This window comes from Mauremys mutica, chromosome 6 (assembly GCF_020497125.1).
Source record: "Mauremys mutica isolate MM-2020 ecotype Southern chromosome 6, ASM2049712v1, whole genome shotgun sequence".
Lineage (NCBI taxonomy): Eukaryota > Metazoa > Chordata > Testudines > Geoemydidae > Mauremys > Mauremys mutica.
In genome coordinates this window covers 11,941,527-11,957,341 of record NC_059077.1, presented here as the reverse complement: position 1 = coordinate 11,957,341, position 15,815 = coordinate 11,941,527, and the positions used below count along the sequence as shown (strand labels likewise).

The following is a 15,815-nucleotide window of genomic DNA, read 5'->3' as shown; positions in this document are numbered from 1 at the left end:
ACCTGGTAACTCCCCTGGTGCTTAGGGCACTGGCCTAGCACTTCGGAGACCTGGTTCCAAGTCCCTCCTCTGCCTCCCATTTTCTGTGTGACCTTGGGCACATCACTTATTCTCTCTATGCCTTTGTTCCTCAGCTGTCAAAAGGGGATTACAGCCCTGCCCTGCCCCATAGGGGTGTGTGGGATACTCGGAGGAGAAGCCGGCAAGCCCCAATCTTTAGCCAAGTTCTTTGAATATTAACCTCATCCAGAATAGGTCATGGGCAATGTTGTATGTTAATGGTTCATTGGGAGGGATAGCTCAGTGGTTTGAGCATTGGCCTGCTAAACCCAGGGTGGTGAGTTCAATCCTTGAGGAGGCCATTTAAGGATCTGAGGCAAAAATCAGTAGTTGGTTCTGCTAGTGAAGGCAGGGGGCTGGACTCCATGACTGTCCCTTCCAGCTCTAGGAGATAGGTATATCTCCAATAATTATTATTGTTATAACTTTGCTTTAAAAAAAGATTGTGAGGCGCTCATATACCACAGTAACGGAGGCCATGTAATTAGATACATAGAATCCTGTTGTTACCTCCCCTCTACTCTCAATTAAAAGCAGCAAAAGCCAACAGCAACAAAACTGCCTGTCATCACCATGGTGATTAACTCGTTTGTTATTCCCTATCCTCAACCTGTCGTCTGTTTGTGCCTTTAAGAGTGTGTCCTTACTGGAATCCCCGGCTGTGATTGCAGCTTGAGCAGAGCTACCTTGGGCACCAGAGGCGTGAATCTGCAGGCTGGCTGTGCGAGCCCACCTGGCCCCGGGTAATCACTCATGCAGCTAGCCATGGTGATGCCCATTCGGCTGAGCTAACTAGATTAAAGCTGGATTGGGTGTATCTACATGCGATGCAATAGCACGTCAGGATTGCAAGTGTACACTCTAAGCCATCCAGAACAGGGACGCTCTTTATGCAGGTTAGCACAGCAGCCATTATGCTGGCATCCTCAGCCTCATTCAAGGCCTTGATATGCTGTCAGAATATCAAAATGTAGTAACAAGTAACAGGTGCGTCAGTGGTAATGGTTGGCGAATGACGACTCTTTATATTGTGCTCTATGGTGGTCACTATTAAAGTGTGGGGTCAGTATGCTGAAGGAACCTTTCTGCATAACACAGCTACATCTGAGAGTTGGCTGGGAATTTTTCTTTTTTGAAAAAAAATTAGAATATTTTTGGGGTTTTCATAGAAAAACGATTTTTTTTTGACAACATTGAAAAATGTTGGTTTTCAGTGGCTGAAAACTGGAAACAATTCTTTTTCCAGGTGATTGGGTTTTTTGCCCCACAAAAACTGGAACATTTTTTATAAAAACCAAAACAGCTTTTTGCAGAAATTTCTGTTTAGTCAAATAGCCATTTTCGATTGTAAAAACAGCTGGACAGAAAAATTTTAACCAGCTATAATCGTGTGTGTGTGTGTGTGTGTGTGTGTGTGTGTGTGTGTGTGTGAGAGAGAGAGAGGGGTTGATAATATAGCTCAGGGCCGTCCAGAGGATTCTGGGGGCCTGGGGTCTTCGGCGGGGGGGGGGGGGGGGACGTCCTTCCGTTCCGGGACCCGCCGCCGAAGTGCCCCGGAGACCCGCGGCAGGGGCCCCCCGCCACCAAATTACCGCCGAAGTGGGACCCGCCGCCAAAGTGCAGCCGGGTCTTCAGCGGTAATTTGGCGGCGGGTCCCCGAGCGGAAGGACCCCCAGCCGCCAAATTGCCCCACTTGCCCCCCCTCACTGGGCGGCCCTGATATAGCGAAAAAAAGTTTTACTACAATGTAGTCTGTGGAGCCTCTTATCATAAGGAAACTTCATATAATGTACATACACGTGTGTGTTTATATACAATATCCACTAACAGCTACTGCTAGAATTAAGGCTGCAATCGAGTTCTCATTCCAATTTCCTGTTTTCCACTCCCACAGCTTTCTGAATACGTTTCCCTCTTGGGCTAACATGGTTAGTCTCTGCCAGAAGGGAAGTATTTTTTGGGAGGGGGAGGCCAAGGTGGTGGGTTTTTTTTTTTAAAGATGGAATAACTTTTTTCAGCAGTTTTTAAGATGAAAGAGTAAATATATATAAGATATAAAAAAATACATTTCCCTCCCACTTAAAAAAAATTCAACAACCTTTTTCTTCACATCTGAAGAAAGGCTGAAGTTTGAAATGGCAACCTCAGTCCTTTTGTTGTCTTTAATAAGCTGCATGTGTTTTGCTAAGTTTCTAGTGGTTTTAAAATGGTTTTAAAATAATTTTTGGAAAATGCAGGACGACGACTTTTTTGGAATGTGCAGGAGAACATTTGACTTTTAACCGTGTCCTGATTGCTGAGTGGTACAGGCTGAAAATATGCAGGTTGGTTGGAACTGACATCTAAAGTCGCTCGTCTTCTCCTTGGCCCTGGATATTCCTTCCCTTTTCTCACTCTCTTTACCTACTGCTCCTTTTTCTTTCTTACATTTTTGGTAGGTTGCAGCCAGTAGGGACCAACCTGCTCACGCATGACCAGTCTGACATTCCATGCATCAGAGCCCAGTAGTACATATGCACCTTGTTGGAGAAAAGACACACAAACATAACCTGTTTTGTTCTACGTGTAATGAATAGTAGATCAACATGTGTAAACGTGAAAATGATGTGGTCCAGATTCCAAAGGCCAAGTTGCTGCAGGTCATTCTGTCGGCAAACTCTGACTGACACAGTTGTTTCTGCGGTCAAGATTTTCATATGTAGAGTCTTGCGCCTGCTGCCTGCCAACAAAAGAGTTGAGAACGGTAAAGGCTAGTGTGTCCGTTGGCGGTAAATATAAATGCTGGCTTCCCTATGCAGGGCTTCAGAAATGATGCGATCTTTGAGAACACAGCTGATTTCAGATCACAGTTCCAGGGCATCAGATTCAACCTGATGATAACCCATTTTATTTGAAATTGGTCCTACCATCTCTTTTTTTTTTTTTTTAGTTTCATATGTTTGTACATGGTGTTTTTCATTCTCAAGGATCCAAAAGCATTTCACAAACTATATACATACAACACTACTGCCAGGCAGCTGCTTCGGAGCCTCAGACCAGAGGGACAAACCTCTCCACCCATGAGAGGTGTCATAGGATCTTTAATATTCATGAGGAGCGTCCAGGACCTGGGTTTTTAAGCTGTCATCTAAAGTGAGACAAAACAATGAAGACTCCGGTGGCACCTTAAAGACTAACATTTATTTAGGCATAAGCTTTTGTGGGTAAAAATCCCACTTCTTGGGGTTTTTTACCCACGAAAGCTTATACCCAAATAAATCTGTTAGCCTTAAGGTGCCACCGGAGTCCTCGTTTTTGTGGATACAGACTAACACGGCTACCCCCCGATACGTGATAAAGTGACACAGGGCATTTCCACCCCACAGAGCTTTTGGCAGTAGAGCTATGTCAGCCAAGCTCCCTAGTGGAGATGCGGAGTATGCCAGCAAAAGTTGTTCTGCGGCATAACTACACCACTTTCCCGAACAACATTAGCAATGTCGACAAAAGCTCTCTTCTTTTGGCACAGTTACACCTGTGCCAGGGTTTTGTTGACATAACAATGTGGGCTGAGAAGGCAGATGGGGTGTGTGATTTTTTCCCCCCCCCCAGGCTCCTCACTGGCATAGCTATGCCAGCAAAACTTCATAGGGTAGACCAGAGGGGGGCAAACTATGGCCCACGGGCCACATCCAGCCCGCAGGACCACCCTGCCCGGCCCCCGAGCTCCTGGCCTGGGAGGCTAGCCATGGCCCCTCCCCTGCAGCCTCAGCTTGGTCCAGCGCCGGTGCAATGCTCTGGGCGGCGGGGCTCTGAGCTCCTGGGGCAGCGCAGCTGCAGAGCCCGGCCTGACCCGGTCTCTGTGCTGCATGGTGACGGTGGCGGTGGTGTGGCCTGGCTCCAGCTGGGTGATGTGGCTGTAGCACCACTAGCCACCGGTGCTCCAGGCAGCGTGGTAAAGGGGCATGGAACGGGGGGCTTGGCTAGAGGGTAGGAGAGTTCGGGGTGGTGGTCAGGAGGTGGGGGTGTAGATCGGGGTTGGGGGGGAAACGGGGTTGATTGGGGGCAGGGGTTGCGGGGGGGCAGTCAGGAAGGAGGGGGGGTTGGATGGGGTGGCAGGGGACAGTCAGGGGACAGGGAGAAGGGGTGGTTGGATGGGGCAGGGGTCCTGGGGGGCCATCAGGAATGAGAGGAGGGGTTGGATGGGGGGGCAGGGCTCTGGGGGCGGTCGGGGCCAGGGAGCGGGTGTGTGTGGATGGGGCAGGGGTCCCAGAGGGGCTGTCAGGGAACAGGGGAAGTTGGATGGGGCAGGAGTCCCGGGTGGGGAGGGGCAGATAGGAGGTGGGGGCCGGATCACGGCCCCCTCCCCTAACCAGCTCTCCATACAATTTATGAAACCCGATGTGGCCCTCAGGCCAAAATGTTTCGGTGTAGACCAAGCCCACAGATACAGTCAAATGCATAGGATCCAGTTCATCAGCCTTAACAAGGTCAAGGGATGAGTCACTCCTGGCAGGGTTGGGAGCTGTTTCTGGTACAGCGAGGTGTTTTCCATAATATTTACCGTGTTGTCAGGCTAGCTCTCCACCTGAGTTCAATGGAAGTCAGCTAACACATTTCTAAAGACTAGTTTACTCCCAAAAGTTTCCACCAGGCTACAGATGTCTGTGGTTTACTTTCAAGCCTCAGCCTGGAACAAGTGTTTTGGGAGTGTCCAAATTCGCCTTAAAAATTGCATTACCTACCTGGAGCCAACTGACAATCAGTAAGGTTAAGATTTCATCATGGCTGTTTTTAGTAAAAGTCACGGACAGGTCGCAGGCAATAAAAATGATTCATCCCTCTAGTGTGCAGACCATGATACTGATATAAAGGTGCTTAAATCAGTATAGCTTATTTTGGTACATTATAGACTCATGGACTTTAAGGTCAGAAGGGACCACTATGATCATCTAGTCTGACCTCCTGCACAATGCAGGCCACAGAATCTCACCCATCCACTCCTGCAGCAAACCCTTAGCCTATGTCTGAATTATCGAAGTCCTCAAACTGTGGTTTGAAGACCTCAAGCTGCAGAGAATCCTCCAGCAAGTGACCCGTACCGCATGCTGCAGAGGAAGGCGAAAAACTTCCAGGGCCTCTGCCAAACTGCCCTGGAGGAAAATTCCTTCCCGACCCCAAATATGGTGATCAGTTAAACTCTGAGCATGTGGGCAAGACTCACCTGCCAGCACCCAGGAAAGAATTCTCTGTAGTAACTCAGATCCCAACCCATCTAACATCCCATCACAGACCACTGGGCATACTTACCTGCTGATAATCAAAGATCAATTGCCAAATGAATTGCCAAAATTAGGCTATCCCATCATACCATCCCCTCCATAAACTTATCAAGCTTAGTCTTAAAGCCAGATATGTCTTTTGCCCCCACTACTCCCCTTGGAAGGCTGTTCCAGAACTTCACTCCTCTAATGGTTAGAAATCTTCATCTAATTTCAAGTCTAAACTTCCTTGTGTCCAGTTTATATCCATTTGTTCTTGTGTCCACATTGGTACTAAGCTTAAATAATTCCTCTCATTCCCTAATTGATACAAGCACCTTTATACTGGTGTAACAGTCCACAGTAGAAGGCTGCCTTGATTCAAGTCTATTTCTAAAGCAATATAGCTTCATTGGAACAAAAACTGTGTGTAGACCAGCCCTTCGATTCTAAGGTTGTTACCAAGTCAAGGATCAGTGGCAGTTCCCTGCTTAAAAAGGAAGTCCAAGCAGGTTAACGTGACAGAAGACATTATGTTCTTACCTGGACAGTCCGGACGGGGCTGTGACATGACCTGTGAGGTGAGAATAAAGATGCAAATTAGTTTCCTGCCAATTTCATTTGGGAAGATCTGAGATTCCAGCATTGATGGTGGGTTTCTGAATCACAAGGAATGGGGAAAAATTCCTTAGGTTCTGGTTAGTCTTTCAATATAGTGGGAATGACGTCTAAATGCAGGGAGCAAAACATCTCGCTGCTCCTTCCTAGATGTGATTTGCTTTGTTGTAATTTCCTTTTTATCTTTCAAGGTGGTTAGTGGCTCCCGTACATCTTCAGCACAAGGAAGTGTCATCATAGCCACAAGAGTCAGAGTGCAGCATGATCTACTCTGAGCTCTGACTGGGAGCGGTGGGCTCCTCAGATTAGTCCTGGCTTTGACGCAGCGTAAGAGGCAGGGCCGCCCAGAGGATCCGGGGGGCCTGGGGCAAAGCGGGGGAGCGGACATAAAAAAAGGCACCACCCGCTGCGGCAGTTGTACTCACCGGGCGGCGCGCCGAGTCTGCGGCGGCGGCGGGTCCTTCACGCGCTCCGGGTCTTCGGCAGCACTGAAGGACCCGCCGCCGAAGTGCCGCTGACGACTTGGACTGCTGCCGGGTGAGTAACAATTAAAAAGGCGCCTCTAGCCAGGGAAGGCGCCTCTCGGCCCGGGCTCGTGGGGCCCTTGTGGGGCCCGGGGCAAATTGCCCCACTTGCCTCCCCGGGTGACCCTGATAATAAGGATGCTGAACTGGCCTGGGACTTGGGAGACTTTCCTGGCACAGCCACAGACTTTCTGAGTGACCTTGAGTGACACCCTGTGTCTCAATTCCCCACCCGTAAAATGGGGATAATATTTCCCTACTCCAGCCTCACTGGGGCATTGTGAGGATGAAAATCCATGAATGACTGTGAAGCACTCAGCTAATACGGTGACAAGGGCCACAGGAGTACCCAGATAGACAGTGATTCTGCCTCCCTGGTACATTTATGCAGCAAGTCTCGGAACCGGGCTCGATCTACGGCGCTAAGGACAGCAGTGTGGCCATTGCCGCTTGGGCTGGAGTTTGGGCTTTGAAGGTGTTGCAGCTTCAGAGCCTGAGCTGCAACACCTGCACAGCTATTTTTAGTGCTGTACCATGAGCCCAAGTCTGTCGAGCTGGGCTCTGACACGCAGTGCCGTGGGCTGGGTAGCCGCACTCTCTGTGGCCTTGAGCAAGTCCCTTAACCGCTCTGCTTCGGTTTTGCCATCTGGGAAACGAGGATGATGATACTGTGAGGATTAAACCATTCTGTGAAGGCAAGCTGTGCCGGTGTCTAGGCACAAAGCATTAATAATTAGCCTGTTTTAAAATGGCACCTCCCAGCCATTCATCTTGCTTCCTAGACCCATAGTGTTAGACATATGGAAACACCTGTTTACTGTGTCTTTTAAAAAAATACAAGGGCCCAGTCCAGCAACCCCGTAACTAGCAACTGGGGAGTTTTGCATTTCTCCTTCTTTGCTTATGTTACTTTGCTTGGATTTTCAGTTATAAACATCCCCTGAGTAGGAAAATCCTGGCTGATTGCATCTTTTTCTTTCCGCTGAGTCACCCCACGAGTTAACAGTCTGATTGAACACAGAGAATGGTATGAAAGCAAATAAATAACGGCACATACCTGCCCTCCAAAAAACAGCGATTCCTAATATCCCCAGCAGCAGCAGCACTTTTATTCCTAGCGTTACATACATCAGGATCAGAATCAAGGAGCTGCTTGCTGCTTTGAATTTATAGAAATACACGGCTCCCTCCGCACGCCCGTGGCTGTTAACGGCCGTGCACGTGTATTTTCCATCGTGAGTCAGATAGTGCAACTCTTTGGTTATCTGGTGGTTCAAGCTTGTGACCGACGTGGCATTGCTGAAGAGAGGGCCGGTCCATGTCAGAGAGGGCAGCGGCTCCCCTTCGGCGGTACACTGCGCTCTGAAGGTACGGTCCTGGTTGGAGCCGATGGTGATGTTAACAATCCTGGGAGCAGCTGCGCGGGTCACAAGAAGGGATAAAATCAAATGAAGATTCAAATCCCTCACTGGTTTGGGGCTCAAAGCATTTAGTGCCCTTGTTGGCCTGAACTGATTCCTAGACTGCTGGGATTTTGTAACTTCGGGATCATCGCTCCTTTTCCTTCAACATTTCCTGTCTCTTGATTTCCTCATCACCCCCGGGCTTCAGAGAGAAGCACCGGGTTCGAGCAACTAGGGCACAAGCCTCGGAGTCAGGGGATCTGAGTCCCTTCCCTGTTTTATTATGACTGTTGCTATTGGGGTGATTAAAAATAGAAAGAATGTCGTCAATCTAATTTCCCCTTCGCTCTCTGTGTGGTTTGGTTTATTTATTGTTAGTGTTTCCTGCAGCCTGAAAATAGACTAGTCAGTTTCAAGGCCAATCGGAGGGGGGGCCAGGAGGGCCATTTGGCCTGGGCCTTAAGCTCAAAGGGGAGTCTCAGATTTAGACACTTGTAAATTTTTTGCCATTTGATAAGTTTCGCAACTTGTTTTTATGCACATGAAAGCTAGATTGCTCCTCAATAATTAGTGCATTTGGAACGCTGAGGGGGCCCGGTCAGTTTCACGGCCTGATTCTTATGCCTGCGGTGATTGGACTGCAAATTCAGTGTATCCCGTACGCGGAGGAGTTGTGTGAATGAATTAATGGGTGTGAAGTGCCTTCCTCAGATGTAAAACGTCACCCAGGTGCAGACAAATACGTTCTTTCCAAGGTATTACTGCTATTTTTTTAAAATAGCCTCAGACGCTTTGCAGACTGCGTGCCACAGGCAGGGATCTCTTATCCATTGCTGAACCCTGGACAGTCTTTGGGGGTGCATACTGCTGCTAATCAGGGGCGGCTCCAGACCCCAGCACGCCAAGCGCGTGCTTGGGGCGGCACGCCATGGGGGGCGCTCTGCCGGTCCCCGGGAGGGCGGCAGGTGGCTCCAGTGGACCTCCCGCAGGCGTGCCTGCGGAGGGTCCGCTGGTTCCGCGGCTTCGATTCGGTGGAGCATCCACAGGGTTGCTTGTGGGAGGTCCACCGGAGCCGCAGGACCGGCGACCGGCAGAGCGCCCCCCGTGGCGTGCCGCCATGCTTGGGGCGGCGAAATCTCTAGAGCTGCTCCTGCTGCTAATGCATACCAATAGTGCTGCACCCCGCAAGGGAAGTGAAGAAACTAGACAGGGGTGTTATTCAGCTGGATTATCAGCCAATGGCGGTTTTCAGATGGGGCTATGCGTACCTCTAGGGGTATGCAAGATCTTGTCAAGGGGTACTTGAGAAAAACCCTGTAATGGCGGACGATGCACTTTGTTTAGTTAGGCTTGGCAAGCTGAGCCTAGGTATATTATGACCCTATCTCAGATGGGGTACACGGTAGATTTTGAAAAGGGATACGCAGCCTAAAAACCTTGAAAACCACTGAGCTAACAGAACCGTGGCCCTGATACTGCAGTGAGCTCTGTACATTTGGACCCTGCATCCATGAAAGCCCTATTGATTTCAATGGCTGCAGCATGGTTTAGTGGATCGGGCATGGCACCGGGACTCAGGAGACCGGGGTTCTGCTACTGACACTGAGCTGCCATGTGACCTTGGGCAAATCGCTTCACCTTTCTGGGTCTCCGCTTCCCGTCTTTTCTGTTGTCTGTTTAGATTGCAGACCCGTCAGGGTGGGGACTCTCTCATACTATTTGTTTGCTCAGAGCCTGGTATGATGAGTCCCCAAACTCAGTTGGTGCTCTAGGTCAGGGGTGGGCAAACTACGGCCCGCAGGCTGGATTCGGCCCGTTAGCCATTTTAATCCGGTCCTTGAGCTCCAGCTGGGGAGCAGGGTCGGGGGCTGTTCCACATGGCTCCTGGAAGCAGCGGCATGGTCCCCTCTCTGGCTCCTACACATAGGGACCGCCAGGGGCCTCCACTCTGCATGCTGCCCCCCGCCCAAAGCACCTCCCATGCAGCTCCCATTGGCCAGGAACCGCAGCCAATGGGAGCTGCAGGGGTGGTGCCTGCAGATGGGGCAGCGCGCAGAGCTGCCTGGCCGCGCCTCCACATAGGAGCCAGAGAAGGGACGTGCTGCTGATTCCGGGAGCTGCTTGAGGTAACTGGCACCCGGAGCCTGCACCCCTGAGCCTTGCCCCGTGCCCCAGCCCTGATCCCCCTCCTGCCCTCCAAACCCCTTGATCCCCACCCAGAGCACCCTCCTGCACGCCAAACCCCTCATTCCCACCCCAGAGTCCGCTCCCCCAGCCGGAGCCTGAACCCCTTCTCGCATCCCAACCTGTTGATCCTTCTACCGCCCTCTAAACCCCTCGATCCCAGCCTGAAGCACCCTCCTACACCCCAAACAACCCGAGCCCCATCCCAAAGCCCGCATCCCCAACCAGAGCCTTCACCCCCTCCTGCACCCCAAACCCAATCTGGTTCTTAGTCCTGGTGGCCAGGAACCAGCCCTTTTCCCTGCCACAGTTCCCCCTAGATTCTATTCTATTCTATTCTATTCTGGCTCTTATATTGTACACATTGGCATAGTATCTGATGCTCAGGAAAATGTCCTGTACTGATGTTGTAGAGCTCCTCAGGAATGACTAGATTGGTTCATTGCTGTGACTATGTCTACACTATCACTGGATTGATGCTCCGGTGATCGATGCACTCGGGGTCAATTTAACGGGTCTAATGAAGACCCACTAAATCGACAGTAGATCACTCTCTGGTTGACCCTGGTACTCCACCTGGAACGAGAAGAGTATGGTAAGTCAACGGGAAAATGTTTCCCGTTGACCCAGCGCGGTGTAGACACTGCAGAAAATTGACCTAAGCTATGTCGACTGCAGCTACATTATTCACGTATTTCTATTCCCAGATATGGCCCTCAGGCCAAAAATTTTGCCCACCCCTGCTCTAGGCGCTACTGTAATACAAGTATAAATAACAGACCTCTGCACAAGTGCAGGGTCTTACTACTTGGTGCTCGTTGCAGTCTCGGGGCTCGAACTGGGGAAGGGCTACACCTCTTAGAAACGAGGCCCAGTGCAGGCTCCTTTTCATCCGTCTTGCTGAGTTGTGGACTTAATGTTTCAGGGAAGCAAATTAGCCCTCACTGTGGCCTGCTCCTCTTTTTAAAGGGTGAAATAACTTTCTCACACATTATGGTAGACACCCCAGGACAGCCTGACAGGACATTAGCACTGGTGTCAGAGTGAATGGCTCTGTACAGCTGTCTGACTGCCATGAAGGCGTTAATTTGCAATTGCCAGCTCTCAGGATCATTGATCAGCCAATCAGCGGTTAGCTCTCATCATGTCGCATTTCATACTTAACCTTTATTGCCCCAAGGACGAGTTTGTCCAGCCTTAGAATCCTGATCTGGGTATCAGGAGGTAAATATACCCAGCTCCTGGCTCTCTGCTCCCCTGTCATCAGCTCTGCCTCCTTCTACACTCTCCCCCCCCTGCAGTTTCTTGAAAGACTGTTCTCACTCCAATCTAGCTCCCACTTGGTGCTCTTACAAATCCCAACAAAGAGGGTTATCCCAGTGGATGGTGAGCCCCATCTTGTCTCCCCACCTGGTACATCTTCTGCACAGAGCAGCTTCTGGGCTTTACAAAGTGTCCTCTGTTATCTGCTTGGACTGCCCTGAGCCACCGCTCTCCTCCCACCGTGCTTCCCAGTATGAGGCAGGGGATGGGCCCCAGCATGGGGAGGTGGAGCAAATCTCACACTGTGGAGGGGAAAGCGGGGAAGTTCAAGACTGGCATTATCCAGGTGTCCCAATCTGGTTCTTACTCCTGGTGGCCAGAAGCCAGGCCTTTTCTCTGCCACAGTTCCCCCTAGATTCTCTTCTGCTTCTTAAATTGTACATGTCAGTATAGTGTCTGAGGACTTAGATGCTCAGGAAAATGTCCTGTACTGATGATGTAGGGCTCCTCAGGAATAACTAGATTGGTTCAACGCTGTGGCTATGTCTACACTACCGCTGGATTGACACTCCGGCGATTGATGCACTGGGGGTCGATTTTACGGGTCTAATGAAGACCCGCTAAATCGATAGCAGATCACTGTCTGGTCAACCCCGGTACTGCACCCGGAACAAGAAGAGTAAGGTAAATAGACAGGAGAATGTCTCCCATTGACCCAGCACGGTGTAGATACCGCAATAAGTTGACCTAAGCTATGTTGACTCCAGCTACGTTATTCACGTCACTGGAGTTGCATAACTTTGGTCAACTTACCCCCGTAGTGTAGACAAGGTCTCAGTGTGAAATTCAGTGGCAACTAGCATGGATTGGTCCCTCCAGCTTCCACATTCTTCCAGCTCTCTAGCCTCTGTCGGTAGCACCTTTAGAGCTGATGTTCTCTTACCTATCAAATGGAGTCTTATCCCAGTCCTGCTTTCGTACTTGTCATGAAGATCCCCAGAAAACTCCACCCGGCAGAAGTATTTGTTGCTGTCGCTCCAGGTCAGGTTGTCAATCTTGATGGAGAGGTTATTGTGCCTGGGGTTCCCAATCAATTTGTACTTGTTCTTGTAGCTAATTGCAGTTTTACAGAGGTCGCTCGAGCTGTGAGTAACACATTTGAACACCACCATCCCATCGTAAGGTTCCTTGATCCTCCAAATGGTTGTGAGAGTCCGGTCATATGTTTTGTGGGGGTGTGTGAAAGTACAGGGCAGAACAACCCCCTTTCCAATCTCACCAGTAGCATCTGATGGAACCTGAATGGACCAGCCATTGGATTGCAAACCTGGAACCAAAGGAACTGGCTTCAGAAACCTGAATAGACCATAAAGGCTGATGTCCCAAACCTGAAGAATGACTTCTTCCCCCATAAATCAAGAGATCCTCTCCTTACCCTGAGTCCTCCCTGATCCATCCTTAGTGAGCTTATAGATACTTCATTGGCTCCATGCATTTTATATCCTCTCTTTCTTGTGCTAGGAGCCATCTCACCGATCTGTAGGTTATGTTATGCCTTTGTCTTTTGAGGGTGATCAAGCCCTTTCACCCAATGAGTTGAGCAGCTCCAACAGGAGCGCACACATTAATATGCCGCTGCCTTCATTGCACACTCAGTTAGAATGGCAGCATTCTCCATAGGGAGGTTGTGGCTTCTGACATTTCCAGAAGTCCACCTTCTTGTCGACACGGGGACATGTTATTTGTGAGTCACCACACAGTGATGGGCTCTAAAGGCAGACTTAAGAGATGCTGGCAATACTGATCTAACGAACATGGCAAGGCTGGAGGGTGCATGCCAGTTCCCAGCACCTTCCCCCCAGTGTCTTGGAGGAGAGAGACAGTCTTTGAGGGTTAGAGGAAAGCAGTCAGTGGTAGAGGCAGAGCACTGGCACAACAGCAGTGGAATGTTACCCTACAGCTTCCTGTAACTTCTGTAAACCGTCCCTTTCCCCAGAACTACACCGTGAGTTCCCCACACAGAAGTGTTGCAGGAAACAAACAAAAAAAACCCTTCTCTCTCTGGACCAAATCCAGCCCTGATAAAAATCTAGTTGCAGTTACTGGGAACTGCAATTCCTCCGTGCTAGGGCCAGATTTGATCTTTGCTGTCTGATAATCCTTCTCTCGAAACCTCTTCACAAAACCAGCTGTCACCTGAGTGGAATACACATAAAAGTGTCAGAATCTGAGGTTGTTACACAAACAGAGCTTCTGGGAAGGCTGCTGTCAGTTCTTCATATTGGTGGAAGCAATAACAGCTGCGGCACCAGGTAATGCTTCCAGGAACACGTGGCTCAGTATCTTATAGATCAGGGGTCGGCAAACTTTTTGGCCCGAGGGCCACATCTGGGTATGGAAATTGTATGGCAGGCCATGAATGCTCACAAAATTAGGGGTTGGGTGTGGGAGGGGCTTTGGGCTTTGGCTGCGGGTGTGGGTTCTGGGGTGGGGATGAGGGGTTGGGGGTGCAGGACGGCGCGCCAGGCTGGGATCAAGGGGTTTGGAGGGCAGGAGAGGGATCAGGAAAGGGGCAGGGGATTGGGGTGTGGGTGGGGGTCAGGGGTGCAGGCTCCGGGCAGCACTTACCTCAAGCAGCTCCCGGAAGCAGCGGCATGTCCCCCCTCCTGGATCCTATGCGGCGGCACGGCCAGGCGGCTGCGTGCTGCCCCATCCACAGGTGCTGCCCCTGCAGCTCCCATTGGCTGTCGTTGCTGGCCAATGGGAGCTGTGGGGGCAGCGTGTGGCGTTCCCTGGCTGCTCCTACGTGTAGGAGGCAGAGTGGGGACATGCCGCTCCTTCTGGGAGCCGAGCAGAGCCCCGGCATGCGCAGAACGGGGCAAGCCCCCGACCCTGCTCCCCGGCTGGAGCTCAAGGGCCAGATTAATATGTCTGAAGGGCTGGATGCGGCCCCCGGGCCATAGCTTTCCCATCTCTGCTATAGATCTTCCCTGACAGCTCACTGCAGATGTAACTTTTCCCTGAGTATCAGAAACTGGGGTAGATGGAAAAACTGAATGGTATCCAAAGGGCAGAGCACTCTCAGCTCCACTTGACTTCCCTGGGATTTGTGGATTAGTGAACACGGCGTAACTGCCTAGCTAGGTTAGGTAGAGACTACAGGTTGTTTTATTTACACACGTGATGTTCTTCCACGGTACCCGGCAGGTATCGCTGGGAGTGTACAACTAGCACCAGCCAACTGAATGCTTTCTGAGGGGCAAAAGCCAATGTAAGGGCAAGTATAGATGCAAATTAATATTTATTTTATTAGGTTTCCTATAGATTGCCCCTCTCTGGCCCGCAGGGTTTTATATTTTAGTGGCTGCTGTGTTGTCAATGGTTACAGATCAACCCCTTAATTTTGAGGTTACAGATCAAAACCTATGATGATGAGCTTGGTTCACATTCATCTTGGATCCTGAAAAGATCAGGCAAAAGAGATCTCCTTGCACACTGATAACAATCTTAAACTCAGATGGGCCTCGGTCCAGAAAAGAAGACACTTAAAGAAAGGCTTAACTTTAAGCATGTGCTTTAAAGCTTTGCTAAATCTGACCCATAATGTCCTCCATCCATAGGAATCCTAAATTTGATGAGCTGATTTATGAATCCCAGGTGTAAGCATTGCATTGCAGCGCTGTGTATGTGTGGGTGGTGGGTATGCGTGCACATGCATTAATTTTGTCTACCACTGAAAGGCAGTCAACTCTAGAGCAAACTACGTTCGTTGTACAATAGCTCCCAGGAACGCTACACAACAGCGGGGCAGGCAGAGAAAAATGCTGTAACTGGCTGAAAATGCAGGGGGAATTTAGGTAAATATAAACTCCTGAGTTGGAATTTGGCTGTGATACTGGGATTAAGCCCCCTAGATGGTCAGCAGAGTCCTGGTCTCTCTCATGGCCGCAAAGAGTCAGAACGTTGGTCTTTTCCGTAAGTTATTAGCCATTTTTAGTAATTATTGCCACCTGGAATTTCAGGGCACTATAAAGCAGCATTCTGGATCTGCAGTTCCTATCGAATGAATTGCATCGATCATCCATTGGCATCTCGGCTGAGCAAGAAGACCGACAGTGATAACAGAGGCAGGGATAGCAGTCAGAACTCACCCTTCTTGAAGATGCAAAGTAGACACGCGAGAAATAGCCCAAACCCTTTCATGTTCTCTGGTGCTCCTCGCTATGGACGGATTTTGGATCAGCAAACCAGCATTGTTCACGCCAAAGCCGAGTGGTCAGACGTGTAGTCCCAGGCTGTTTGGCTGGGGAATGGAAGCCTCAGTGGTTTCCCTCTCTCTGGAGGGAATGAGTGAGTGCAGCAGAGCTGGCGATGGGGTTGGTTAAAAATACTTTTGTGGTCAGTCATGTGGAAAACACAAAGGGAGCTCAACATCTGATCATTTTCCACCAGTGGGAGGGGCCAAGAAATCTCTGCTGAACATCTCCGTTTGTAACCTTTATTGTACACGGGTGAGCCAAAGT

At 50.1% G+C, this 15,815-nt stretch overlaps 1 protein-coding gene across 1 annotated transcript; it reads right to left on the bottom strand.

Moving 5' to 3' along the window:
* Window positions 1-2,647: 2,647 nt before the first annotated feature.
* Window positions 2,648-15,509, bottom strand: SIGLEC15 (sialic acid binding Ig like lectin 15). Its single transcript, XM_045020156.1, has 5 exons — window positions 15,444-15,509; window positions 12,236-12,619; window positions 7,500-7,859; window positions 5,844-5,874; window positions 2,648-2,779 (listed from the first exon to the last, which is right to left on the bottom strand). The coding sequence occupies exons 1-5, from the start codon at window positions 15,493-15,495 to the stop codon at window positions 2,701-2,703; spliced, it is 906 nt and encodes a 301-aa protein (XP_044876091.1). The 5' UTR covers window positions 15,496-15,509; the 3' UTR covers window positions 2,648-2,700.
* Between the last annotated feature and the right edge of the window lie 306 nt (window positions 15,510-15,815).

Bases quoted from the DNA above. Each gene is read 5' to 3' on its own strand.
- SIGLEC15 (XM_045020156.1), bottom strand. From the start codon at position 15,495: ATGAAAGGGTTTGGGCTATTTCTCGCGTGTCTACTTTGCATCTTCAAG. The intron at 12,620-15,443 runs GTGAGTTCTGAC...CTTTGGTTCCAG, and splicing joins ACTTTGCATCTTCAAGAAGG to GTTTGCAATCCAATGGCTGG. The intron at 5,875-7,499 runs GTATGTGCCGTT...CTCACCTCACAG, and splicing joins CGCTGTTTTTTGGAGGGCAG to GTCATGTCACAGCCCCGTCC.